Below are 12,345 nucleotides of genomic sequence, written 5' to 3'. Positions count from 1 at the left end.
TTTATATTTATAGATTTAGGAGGGTACAAGTGTAGTTTTGTTACATGGGTATATTGTGTAGTTGTAAAGTCTAGAGTAACCACCTGATTATTGGCATTTAATGGAAGATTATTAGTTGGTAAAATGCATTATTTTTGTAACCAAATATATGTCAAAGGGCAAAATTTACTAATAGTTTCTAATTTTTAAAATGAGATTTATATGAGTTCATAATCTGGTATATTTGTCCAAAAACAGTGGAAACTGTACTGCTTAATTCAGTGTGTTAATATAGTTTTAATAATGAAAGGACATTTTAACTCACCACTAACCTTTCAACAATAATGAGAAATAAGCTATAAGCGATGTCAACTTCTGCGATGGTTTCCACGAAATTGCCCTAACTTAGACAACTTGTTTAGGCTTCACAGATGCAAACTGTGAAAGATCTTCCTTCTCTTTCATTCTTAGTGATCTACGTGTCAGGTACATTCTTGTGTTTTCTATAAAAAGAAAAAAAATTAAAATATATTTGGAAGCCAAAGTCTATTTAACCTGGATAGATACAGCTTTCGGGTTGTAAAGGAAATGCTAAAAATCATATTGTGATAGTATATTGCTTTCTTGGAAGGCTTGATAATTGTTACTTAGTTTAGTTTTCATTTATGTTTAGTTTTGATTTGTATTTAGTTTTGCTCAAAGGAGGAATTTGAAAAGCTTTATGAAACAGACATATACTTTGATTTTTATCAATTAATGAAATTACATAGTTGCAATTTCTTGAATTTATTACATAGTCAATAAATACTTACTAAACTAAACATTTCTTGTGTTGCAAGTGCTAGGGATGCAGTTACCACTCACAGTCCAGCGGGTATACGTAGTGACTGCGTTAGCTCAGAGAAAAATATCAGAAGAAATGACAGAGCCAACAGTTCCTAAAATGAAATTTGCATTCTGTCAGCAAAAGGTTAGCCAGATGGGTTTGCCATTTTAAAGAGCTTTGGAATAGCTTTATTACTTCCTATCCTTAACATGAAGAGATGCATGGTCTTTTTGTAAATGCTGATTGTTTTGAAAGTTGAGAAGAAAACCTTTGCAAAACTAAAAAATCTCCTTTGAAATAATTTTACTCAGAACATTGGCCTCTCCCTGGTTTAGGAATCATTCTTGCCAGAGATTCAATCTTGAAAGTAAGTTGGAGGTAGGAAGGCGAGGATGGGAGAAGTCAAATCATCTAGCATATGTGTTGCAGAAATTAGAGCTGTGGAAAATTTCTACCTGATGTACTCTCATTGTGTTTTGTGGAATTGGCAGAAGCTATGTAGTCAGTCACTCATTCTGTGCCTATTGTTCCAGTAATGCAAGCCTAAAAGGAAAATTTAAAGTAAATGTCTGATGAAGGGTGTAATAACTTTGGCGTTAAGTGCCTGGAGGGAATTACTAGATGATTTTAATTGGGGGTGTGGTTGACCTTCATTTTGAAAATTTCACTCTGACCTTGGTATAAATGAGGGAATGGGCAAGGATGGCAGCAGAAACAACAGTGGAGATGTATTAATAGTTTAAGGGAAAAGGAAATGAAGGCTGAAATTAAGATGAAGGGGTAGATTTGAAAATCTTTTCTATATAGACTGAACAAATATCTGGAAATATTTTGCTGTTACCGAGGTGTTTTTTTATTTGCTTCTATTTAGAAAAGACAGTTTGATTAGAAAGCATAGTATATAGATTGACAGAAGTAACTTAAAAAGCCCACTCTGCCCTGTTTTCAGAGAATTGATTTTTGAAATGTCTAGATAAATCATTTAAATCTTTTTAGAACGTAGCTTTGGTTCTGAGACATGAAATCTCTTGAACAATGAAAATGGCATTTTGTAACAGGATTTGACATTAACAGATAAAGGATGTATTAAAGTGTTTTGTTTATAGAATTTGATAACTTTGATAACATTTTATATGTTACAAAATATAAGACTTAGGTATTTCTCAGGGGTACTGAAAGTCTGTTGATTGTGCTAAAATTGCAGCAGATTAATTGTCTCACTTTATTTTATTTTAAATTAGTAACTTTGTCTTGTCAATGTGTTGGCTCTTGCAAAATTGGGAAAGCTTTTCCATTTTTATTAGAAATTATTAAATAAAAATGACTTCATATATGGTACTTTATATTTTTCACAAAAGATATTTTTAGATGATAGTTTTATTTTTATTTGCATACTATAAAAATTAGATTTGATGAATTAAATGTCTGTTTCCCATTTTTAGAAAATTTTAATTAATGTATGAAAAAAATTAGAGAGGATACACTATATAAACCCAAAGGATATCTTTCAGTTTGTTGCTTGTCTTAAAGTTCTATTTTGTGAATTGTTAAATGATTGATTGGTAGAATATGAGAATTATTTTGATCATAATTGAATCCTGAAGAGATTTATATTTTATTTTTGTTTTGATGTTTTATTAAGTTTACCTCAAGCCATCTAATTATATTGAATGAATGTTTTTAATTTCCTTGTGTCAGATTCTAAAAAAGGGCATTCTCTTAAGAACAGAGAAGAAAATAGAGATACATAGGTATATAATTAATACTGTTGTAATAAAATATATCAGAAATTCACATTTTCATGATATACTGTCAAGTTGGTACACAGTATTGGCTCTGACTTCTTTTTTCCTAGATCAATTAGAGGTCAGATTTTAATATTAAATACTTTGGAGTTGCTTCTGCATACTTAAAAAATATTCTTGGTTCCTTATAGTCATGTGGCTTACAGAATGAAGTACACGCACTTCTGTATGTAACCAGTTACAAAGCGGCTTAGGCTATGAATCAGAATTTCTCTTCTCAATTTCTTCATCATCTTAGGCCTTAGTGCTGTAAGTTTGGTTGTCATACATTTTTACATTTAGAAGTTTTTCCATTTTTATTTACAAAGATAATCTCATGAATGAATGAATGCTTTTTCATGAACTCAGGGCACTCCCTTTCATTCTCGGTTTTGCTTACCATTACTTTTAACCTTAGTGACATACTCTGTGTCCTTAGAGCCATGTAGCCAGCTTTGATCACATAATGTACCCACTTTTTATATAATTTCTTGATTTGAAAAAATAGAAATATTTTCTTATATTTTAAAATATTTCCTCCCTATCTGCTCTTCAACCCATTTTACATTTAGAATCCAAATATGTTTGGTGTTCAGCCTTTGCTGTTTTTACTAACTTTCTTCCCTGCTTTTAGTTAACAGCCAGGTCCTTGCCTGCTGTGCAGTCTGATGAAAGACTTCAGCCTCTGCTGAACCACCTCAGGTAATATAAAGGCACAGCCTTGTTATGCTTATTACATCCATATGCGTTAAAGTGAATAAAGTATATTAAAGTGGTTAAACCCCTTCAATTACTAAAAGCTTGTTTTTGTTCTTGCTTTTATTCCATTATTCAAATTGAAGTTCTTAATACCATGTACTTGTTACCCTTGACTTTCTGGCACTGTAGAAAGCTCTTTTAATTCAACAGCAGTGTGTAGAACTACTTGATAAGTTTAAGTTAAATGAGTAGAGATGACTAACTTCATAAAAGGATCTTACATGAATGAGATATTTATGTAAATACAAGGTTAAGGCATATGTTTATTGAGGATAGATGAGCTGGATGGAGTTCGTTACTAAATACAAAAATAATATAATCTCATTATTTAAAAAATAAACTTAGAAAATACAGGAAAAGAAAAGGAAAAACCTATCATCAGTACTCAGAAGTAATATTTATCCTTTCTATGTTTTGTTAATTTTTTATTTTTTGAGATGGAATCTCACTTTGTTGCCCAGGCTGGAGTGCAGTGGTACAATATTGGCTCACTGCAACCTCTCCCTCCCAAGTTCAAGCAATTCTCATGCCTCAGCTTCCTGAGTAGCTGGGATTTCAGGCATGCGTCACCTTGCCTGGCTAATTTTTGTATTTTTAGTAGAGACAGGTCTTTACAATATTGGCTAGAGTGGTCTTGAACTCCTGACCTTAGGTGATCCACCTGCCTCAGCCACCCAAAGTGCTGATATTACAGGTGTAACCACTGCACCCGGCCCTTTATTTTTTAACTAAGAATTGAAATTATAGTTTATATGACTATTTTTTCCATTTTTTAAACCTTGTAATATTTTCCCCCTAGTATTAAAATCTTTCTGAAAACATTATTGTTAGTGACTACATTATATAGTATTGACTACATTCTTGTATGCCTGTACTATAGTATATTTATTTCCCTTTGGGAAGCTTTGGACCATTTCCAGGTTTTTTTTTTTTTGTTTTTTGTTTTTTTTTTTCCTCTGACTGTAAAATAATGCTGAATATTAAGCTCTATCTGTGTTTTAGATCATTTTTTCAGAATTGGAATTACTTTGCCAAAGGGTGTGAACCATTTTAAAGATTTAAGTATATATGTATATTTCTTTTTCAAAATTTTACTCTACCTGTATGCTCTTATTTGTATAAGACTTAAGACTGCCATGTAGCTATACTCTGAATGAGATATGGCAGCCAAAACAGTTAACGATAGGTTAGACATAGAGATATTATCGTGATCCTATGCATTTTGTTTATTATTAATAATTAATTATTCTTATTTTGAAGTGGGATTAACTACCTGTATTCTTTGCTCACTTATTGATAGCATCTCCTGATCCTATTTGCTCTTAGATATTTTAAAGGGTAGTAACTCTTTGTTGTATTTGTTACAGACTTATTTTCTAAAATTCTAAAATTCTAAAATTGTGTTAGTCAGCATACCTACATTTTCATGTTTTATGTAGTTAGGCACCAATAGTGTTTTCCTTTATGGTTTTGAAAAATTCTTTTTAAACATATCTTTCAGAAGTATGGATAGATTTTACTTTCTGGTATCTTTTAGTTTTCTTTATTTTTCCTTTTTTTCTTCCTCTCCTCTCCCCTTTCCTTGCCTCTTCTTTCTCCTCTCTGATATCTATTTCTTCCCAGACAGCTACATTTTAACCTTTGTATAATTGTTTTGTTGGGTTAAGAAGAAGGGAGGGGGGTCAAGACTTTAATCAGGGACTGAGTAGCATACATTTTTATGTATAACAACATTTATATATCGTTGTTAAATTCCCTAGAGCTCTACGTTAGTTAGTTAAGAATTCCAGAAATTATTTTTGAGTCACTTGCTGAATGCCCACCTTCCGCATTCAACTCTGCTGCCAATTTTATTTCTTGAATATCTCTCTTGCTATCATAGCCTCTCGTCTGTTTGCTTTGCCCTTTCTAATATATTTCACATCATTGCCTTGTGTGTTTATATTATTCATTGGCTTAAGACCCATCTCTGCCTCTCCAGTTTCATTCTGGATGAAGCCCAAACTTCTTAGCCTGGCATAAGAGGTCCTTCTGGAAGACACCTGGCCTGTTTGTCTCTTTGGACCGCTGTTTTAACACTGAGATCCTAACTTCACCAAATGCTGTGAAGTTCCTTTAATACAACATGTTTTTTGCTCACTCACCTACAGCCTTACAAATGTTTTTCCTTCTGCCACTTCTATTTAGGTAAAGTTATATATACATAATACATACATAATTTAAAACATTTTAAATATATTTAATATAATTTTAAAATATTTTAACTTAATATAAATGTATATTTTAGAAATATGTATTTAAAGTATATTATAGGTGTATATTAATACGCAAATAGGTTTATATTCTCCCCATGCCCCACTTTTATAACAACCTTTGCTTGTCTTTTAGGACTCCTCTGAAGTATTAACTCTTCTGATAAGATTTCCCTGACCATTAGTTAACTTACCTAGTCTGAACTGGGAGTCTTTTGTAGATATTTTTTATAATATCGCATGCCCTCCTCTGTAATTACAGAACCTGTGATATTGTTATTGTTTGTGTACTGTTTGATTTCTCCATTATAGTATATTTGAGAGCTTGCAAAGTGATGTTCATATTTGTATTTTCAGCAGCTGAGACAGTATCTGGTGCATGATAGGTATTTATCGTATGTTTTGTTGAATGAATGAATGAATGCAAGTTATATGTTAATGAAATGTTGTTTTTTCTGCATGAAGTTTTTATAATTTATAAGTCATACTGTCAAAATTTTTCTTTTCTGGAAAGCCACTGGTTCAAAAGGTAAAAACCTAAAGGGTTGAATCTTGCTTCTAGTTAATCTCTCAGTTGATTCTGAGAGATAATGATGGATTCTCCTTCCTCCATCTTAGTATGGTAATTGCCAGCTAGAATTTAGATTAACTACTGACACATCTCTTTGAGTCCTTGAAAGTTGCACAAACTGTACATTCGTTTAGGGCTTTTATTCTCTCTGGAGTTCACTCATAACTGGTTGCTAGGCAACCAGGACTAGATGCTACATGTAATATCCGCCCACTGATGTTGCTTTTTTATTATTATTAAACCAAACGGTTTCTCATTTTATTACCATGTCAGAGACATCTATGTATCAGGTGGCAGCTGATGTGCATAGTTTGACACTTCCTGTTCTACAAAGTAACCTTGTGATACGCCTTTCAAGAATATTGAATGGTTGCTTTTGCTTGTCTAAATGTAATGTTTTTCTTTTATCTTCCTTTTGCTTAGTTCTAAATAGGATTTAATATTATTTGGTTTGAGAGATTCTAATAATATTTTTTAAGAAAGAAATTACCGATTTGCATGAATTGTGTAATTTAAATGTTATCTAGAGGAGGATGGACATTATGAGGTTGATACTGAGATCATTATTAGGTCTAATTTTGTTTATTGTCTCTAATGATGAAAGAGGAAAGACGAGTAGCATTTTAATTAAATTCATCAATAAAACTAATTTGGGAGATAATACAAATACCTGTAAAAATGAAGTAGCAATACAGAGAAATTCTCAAATCATTTTACAGGATTTAGAGATTCAAAGAGAATTAGAGTAACACTTTGCCAATCTAATAATCTAAGATATTGCTTAACCGTATATATTATTTTGAGAATGCAGAAGGGATGTGTCCAAACTTTTTTAGTTGAATCCAGTTCTCAAGCACAGCAAAACATCCTGCTTCAGTATCTTATGGCAGTACAACTGTGTTTTTGTTCCTTAGTATCATCCATTCACTCATTAGTTGCTTGGTGCCCATTATGTGCTTAGAATTAAAAAAAAGAGAGACAATCTCTGTTTTCAGGGAGTTAGGTTTGATCTGAGCGATAGGCACTAGAACAAGTTATAAAATTTGCAACATTGTCCTTCAGAATTAAATACAAGGTACATAATTTTATTAATTGAACTGTCTCCCTTGTGGAATGATTTCCTTAAGTAATCAGGCCATGACTTAATTGTTTTGGTTTCTGTGCAATCTAGCACAGTAGTGGCTCTCAGTGGGAGCTCAGATTGGACTGAAATTTATTCTTGTTTTTTGTTGTTTTATTATTTTTATCAGTCAGCTTTCTCAGGCTGAATGGACTGAACTAGAATCTCACTTGAGGGATAATGTTGTCATTAACTAAGAAGGAGAATTAACAAAGGAAGACAAGGCAATTAGGGAATGAATATGATTGCTTAGATGGTAATTTCAGTAGTTTCAGACATTTTAAGCTTGAACTGCCTGTGGGGACATATGTGGGGAATGTTTAGTAGGTAGTTGAATACAGACCCGCGGTTGAAGAGTGAGGTTTACATCAGGGAGACATTTGCTAATCATCTCTGTGTAGGTCATGGTTAAAATAAAGGGAAGGGTTGAGATCACTCAGGAAGAGAGTATAGAGAGATAAGAAAAGGCTGAAGTGTTCTCAGTCGGACCCACTGAATATCAGTGTTTAAATAACTTGTGATGGGCAGTGCGGGAGATGGGATATGAGAAATCAGTAAAAATGCCGCAGAGGAGTCTGGAACAAAACAGTAACACAAAAAAGGATAGTGGTATCATGGGTGCTAAGGGAAAAAATTCAAGAAGAGTTGGTAACACTGTCAAATGCCCTAGGGAAGTCAGATCAGAACTGCCAGTGCCAGTTGGATTAGGCATCTGGGCACCCCTGGAGGCTTACCCACAACATTGTAATGGCGTGGCTACAGGTACAAGTCTTGTGAGGATTTGAGGAATGAATAAGAAATGAGGCTCTGGAGACACAGGGAGTAGGCTACTCCTGGTTGAGCTTAATTCTGAGGATATGTAAGGAGAAAGAACTGCATCTGTGAGCTTCATGGTTGAAGAAAGTGTTTTATTTTTTCCTTAAGATTGGTAAGATGAGCATATCTACAGGGTAGAGCAGAAATGAGTACTGTGGGTGTAAGAGGGGATAATTGAATGGACAGTGTTACAGAAAGGGTAGAAGGGAATGGGCCAGGAAATCAAACTGACTCAAGTTTTAAAAGTACTTTCCAACCTAGCTTTTCGGTGCATACTAAAAACAACCTAGTGTGGGTGGTAGATGGTTATTTATCATAATCCCTATTTTACAGCTTGGTGATGGAGCCTCATGGCGTTCTCATTAAGAAAACCTAATTTTTCTTTTCTTTCTTTCTTTTTGAGACGAAGTCTCCTTGCTCTGTCGCCAGGCTGGAGTGCAGTGGCACAATCTCGGCTCACTGCAACCTCCTCCTCCTGGGTTCAAGCTATTCTGTCTCAGCCTCCTGAGTAGCTGGGAATACAGTGTGTGCCACCACACCCAGCTAATTTTTTATTTTTAGTAGAGATGGGTTTCACTGTGTTGGCCAGGCTGCTCTCAAACTCCTGACCTCAGGTATTCTGCCTGCCTCAGCTTCCCAAAGTGCTGGGATTACAGATGTGAGCCACTGTGTCTGGCCAAGAAAACCTAGTTTTTCAAAGGAAAAATACTGCTCTTCCCTCTCTTAAGATGAATTATTTCATAAGACTTTACCATTTTTTTAAAAATTGATACCAGGAACTTTTCTGTTGGAAGAAATAAACTGACTTAGATTTACAAGAATGTAAAGTTCAGAGAGAATTTGTATATATCATTATTTCTGCTTTCACCAAATTGCATATTGTTAGATATGTAATCCAAGGAGCCTGCATCTCATTGTGACTTTACTGTCATTCTCATGGTTATATGTCACTGCATTTTCTAGAGTGAATTATATCATTCACTGGTTTTGTAGTTTGGACAACATAAAGGTCTTGGGAGATGTTCCCTTGAATGTAAAAGTTGATTGTAAATAAGTATCTTTGCTATCCTAATGATGGTGCCATCGAATAGTATTTATAAAAATGGTATTAGGCTAGCAAGGGTGTATGTTAAACATGGTTATTTTTATTTATTATCTCACTTATAAATATGAAGTATAAACAGGGGCAACTAGAGAGGAAAACTTGCAGCCCATATTCTACATGTGATAACTTTTAGCTGTGTGATTGAGAATTTTCCCCCCTTAAAAATAATGCCTACAGTGTATGTATCTTCCTCCTTCATTCCTCCACTTCAAGATAAGAAGTGCATTGGGGGACAGAATATTAAATGTCACTGTAATAGTTGCTATTATTGGCTGGACGTGGTGGCTCACGTAATCCAGCTAGGAGTTTGAGACCAGCCTAGCTGACATGGTGAGACCTGGTCTGTACTATAAATACAAATATTAGCTGGGCGTGGTGGCATGTGCCTGTAATCTCGGCTACTCTGGAGGCTGAGGCAGGAGAATCACTTGAATCTGGGAGGCAGAGGCTGCAGTGAGCCAGGATTGCGCCACCGCACTCCAGGCTGGGCGACAAAACGAGACCCTGCCTCAAAAAAAAAAAAAAAAAAAAAAAAAGTAGTTGCTATTGTTTAATGTTTTGTCATTAAAGAATAACTCCTTTTTAAAGTGTGTATTTGTTGCACCATAATTTTATGAGCATATTTCAGCCCAAGAATAAATTAGAAATCAAAGTTAAACCAAGCTAAGAAAGCCAAGTATTACAGTAAGTACTTGGACTGCATCACGTGGATTAACTTTTAATGCATATTGATTTTACAAGCAGATGTTTATACTGATCTTTATTTTAAAATCATGTAAAATAAAGCATCTTCCTGCAGCTGGTATTATTACAGACTACTTTTATAAAATTCTTTTTTTAAGGCAGTACATTTGGTTAATACGCACACATCTCTATTTACTCTTCTAAAGAATATGCTGTCACAAGTTTTTTATCAGACATGTAATCTCTGTAAGAAAGCTTTTCCTACTATCCACAGTGGTACAGTTATCATTGTTTTCTTTTGAATTAGTTTTCATTTTGAAGTCAGAAAATTGTGTGGGCATTCATATGTCTATTGTGGTAAATATGAAAATAAATGCCAGAAAATGGTTTAGTAGATAGGGGCTTCATCAATTGAGGGCTGAAATGAAAGCCTCATTAGCATGGTCCACATGCTTCCGTTGTTTGTTAGCTCTTTCTCATCACCTGTTTCCAGTCTCTGGCAGTACTTTGAACATTTATTTCCTTTTCTACATGCAGCAGCACAAGCTTTTAGTTTAGTGATTACAGAGGTGGTTTTCCAGGTGCTGTGTAACATATTAATAAAAGAGAATATATTGTTTTCCCTTGTCATCGTTGAATTAACATTTTTTTTCACATCTCTGTGGAAAATGTTAATGTCTTCTTAGAGGTATACTTGTGAGTAGTCAACGTTTTGTTAGAATCAGCTTATTGTGTTAAGGACACTATAATTGGTACTCTGATTGGGTACAAAGGAACTCATAGATGTGGTCCCTTACTCAAGATGTTTATATTTTTAAGGGGAAAGAGGACCAAAATTTATAAACAGTTCCTCCTCCTCCCACCGACATACACACCCAAGTCTGCACCAGAATACTTGCTCCAATTAATCAAGTAGATAGTAAAGAGAGTGGTGGGAAGGCTTATGAGAGGCAGTGTCTGCATGTGGATTATGTTCCAAATTTAATGTTTTTGATAAAATGTATAGTCAAAATATATAAAATTACCTCCCTCCCAAATACAACCACCAATAAGCTTGTGTTGTGAACATGATGCATACTTAAATGTAATTATAATTAAACTGGTTAACTTTTAAAATGTTCACTTAATAAAGGTATAACTATGTAATAAAGTAGGAAGTTGATTTTTATGACTCTAATTTTAAGTATCTGTATAATATTCAGTCAAGAATAGATTTATCTACTTTTACTTAACCATTGCCATTTAATCAGATATGTATAGCTTTTGGGGTTGAATAAACCTGTGAAGAAAATTGTAGAATGTGAACAGTTTCTCTGTGTTCAGACAAAGTAACGGGGGAGAAGAAATGCTGTAATAACTTTATGCAGAAGGAATTGCAGCATAGATGTTTTCTAGCAGATCAGATGGAAGTAAGAACAAAGAACAGCAGCAACCTAGGTGGTGTATAACTTTGAAAATACAGGGTCCGTGTAGGGTAGCTAACCCCTGTAATCCCAGCACTTTGGGAGGCCGAGGCAGGTGGATCACGAGGTCGAGAGATCGAGACCATCCTGGTCAACATGGTGAAACCCCGTCTCTACTAAAAATACAAAAATTAGCTGGGCATCATGGCACACGCCTGTAGTCCCAGCTACTTGGGAGACTGAGGCAGGAGAATTGCTTGAATCCAGGAGGTAGAGGTTGCGGTGAGCCGAGATCGCGCCATTGCTCTCCAGCCTGGGTAACAAGAGCGAAACTCCGTCTCAAAAAAAAAAAAAACAGGGAAGTTCATTAGTCTAACAGTGCCATGTTGCTCGGGTGAGAAAGTGGCAGGGTTCTTAACAATTGAACGAGTGACTTGAAAAAGATGGAATTGAGGAAGCCGAATTTTAAGCCTTATTAGTGTGTGTAGATTACAGCCTTTATAGCCATTTTATCAAACACTCCTTTAGTATATTTTAAAAATCACACGTGTCGTAGGTCTATATGCATAACAAATACACATATATATAAATTTCCCTGATATTTAGAAACGACGCTACCATTTTTTACAGAAAGAAAATAAAAAGTGACCAGTTTAGTTTTCTACTCCAGCCTTAGCAAATTACCACACATTTAGTGGATTAAAACAATGCCTATTTATTATCTCATAGTCTGTAGGTTTGAAATCGGATATGGAAGAGTCTTGCCAGGCTAAAATCAAGGTGTCAGCGAGGCTTATGTTCCTTACTGGAGACTATGGGGAAGAATTTGCTTCCAAGTTATTTAAGTTGTTGGAGAGCCTGTTTTTATGCTGGCTGTCAGCTGAAGCCTGTTCTTTCCTCCTGAGGCTCCCCACATTCCTTCTCATGGTTTCCATGATTTCCTGGAGGCCTCTGTAGTCCTTGCCTGTGAATCCCATCTCAGAGCCTTCCCATGCTTCAAAGCTGTCTAACTTAGGCTGCTATGTCACACCGCTTCCAACCTGAGA

At 34.8% G+C, this 12,345-nt stretch overlaps 1 protein-coding gene across 1 annotated transcript in view; it reads left to right on the top strand.

The window, feature by feature from the left end:
• PRIM2 (DNA primase subunit 2) overlaps window positions 1-12,345 on the top strand; it is a 313,573-nt gene that overhangs the window by 184,026 nt on the left and 117,202 nt on the right. The window contains exon 8 of the mRNA XM_003926361.3: window positions 3,224-3,291. Coding sequence (XP_003926410.1) covers window positions 3,224-3,291 — 68 coding nt within the window. The remainder of the gene's footprint in view (window positions 1-3,223; window positions 3,292-12,345) is intronic.

The sequence above is a fragment of the Saimiri boliviensis genome, chromosome 4 (assembly GCF_048565385.1).
Source record: "Saimiri boliviensis isolate mSaiBol1 chromosome 4, mSaiBol1.pri, whole genome shotgun sequence".
Classification (NCBI taxonomy): domain Eukaryota; kingdom Metazoa; phylum Chordata; class Mammalia; order Primates; family Cebidae; genus Saimiri; species Saimiri boliviensis.
Note: the sequence above shows the minus strand (reverse complement) of the source record. Positions and strands in the feature narration are given on the sequence as shown.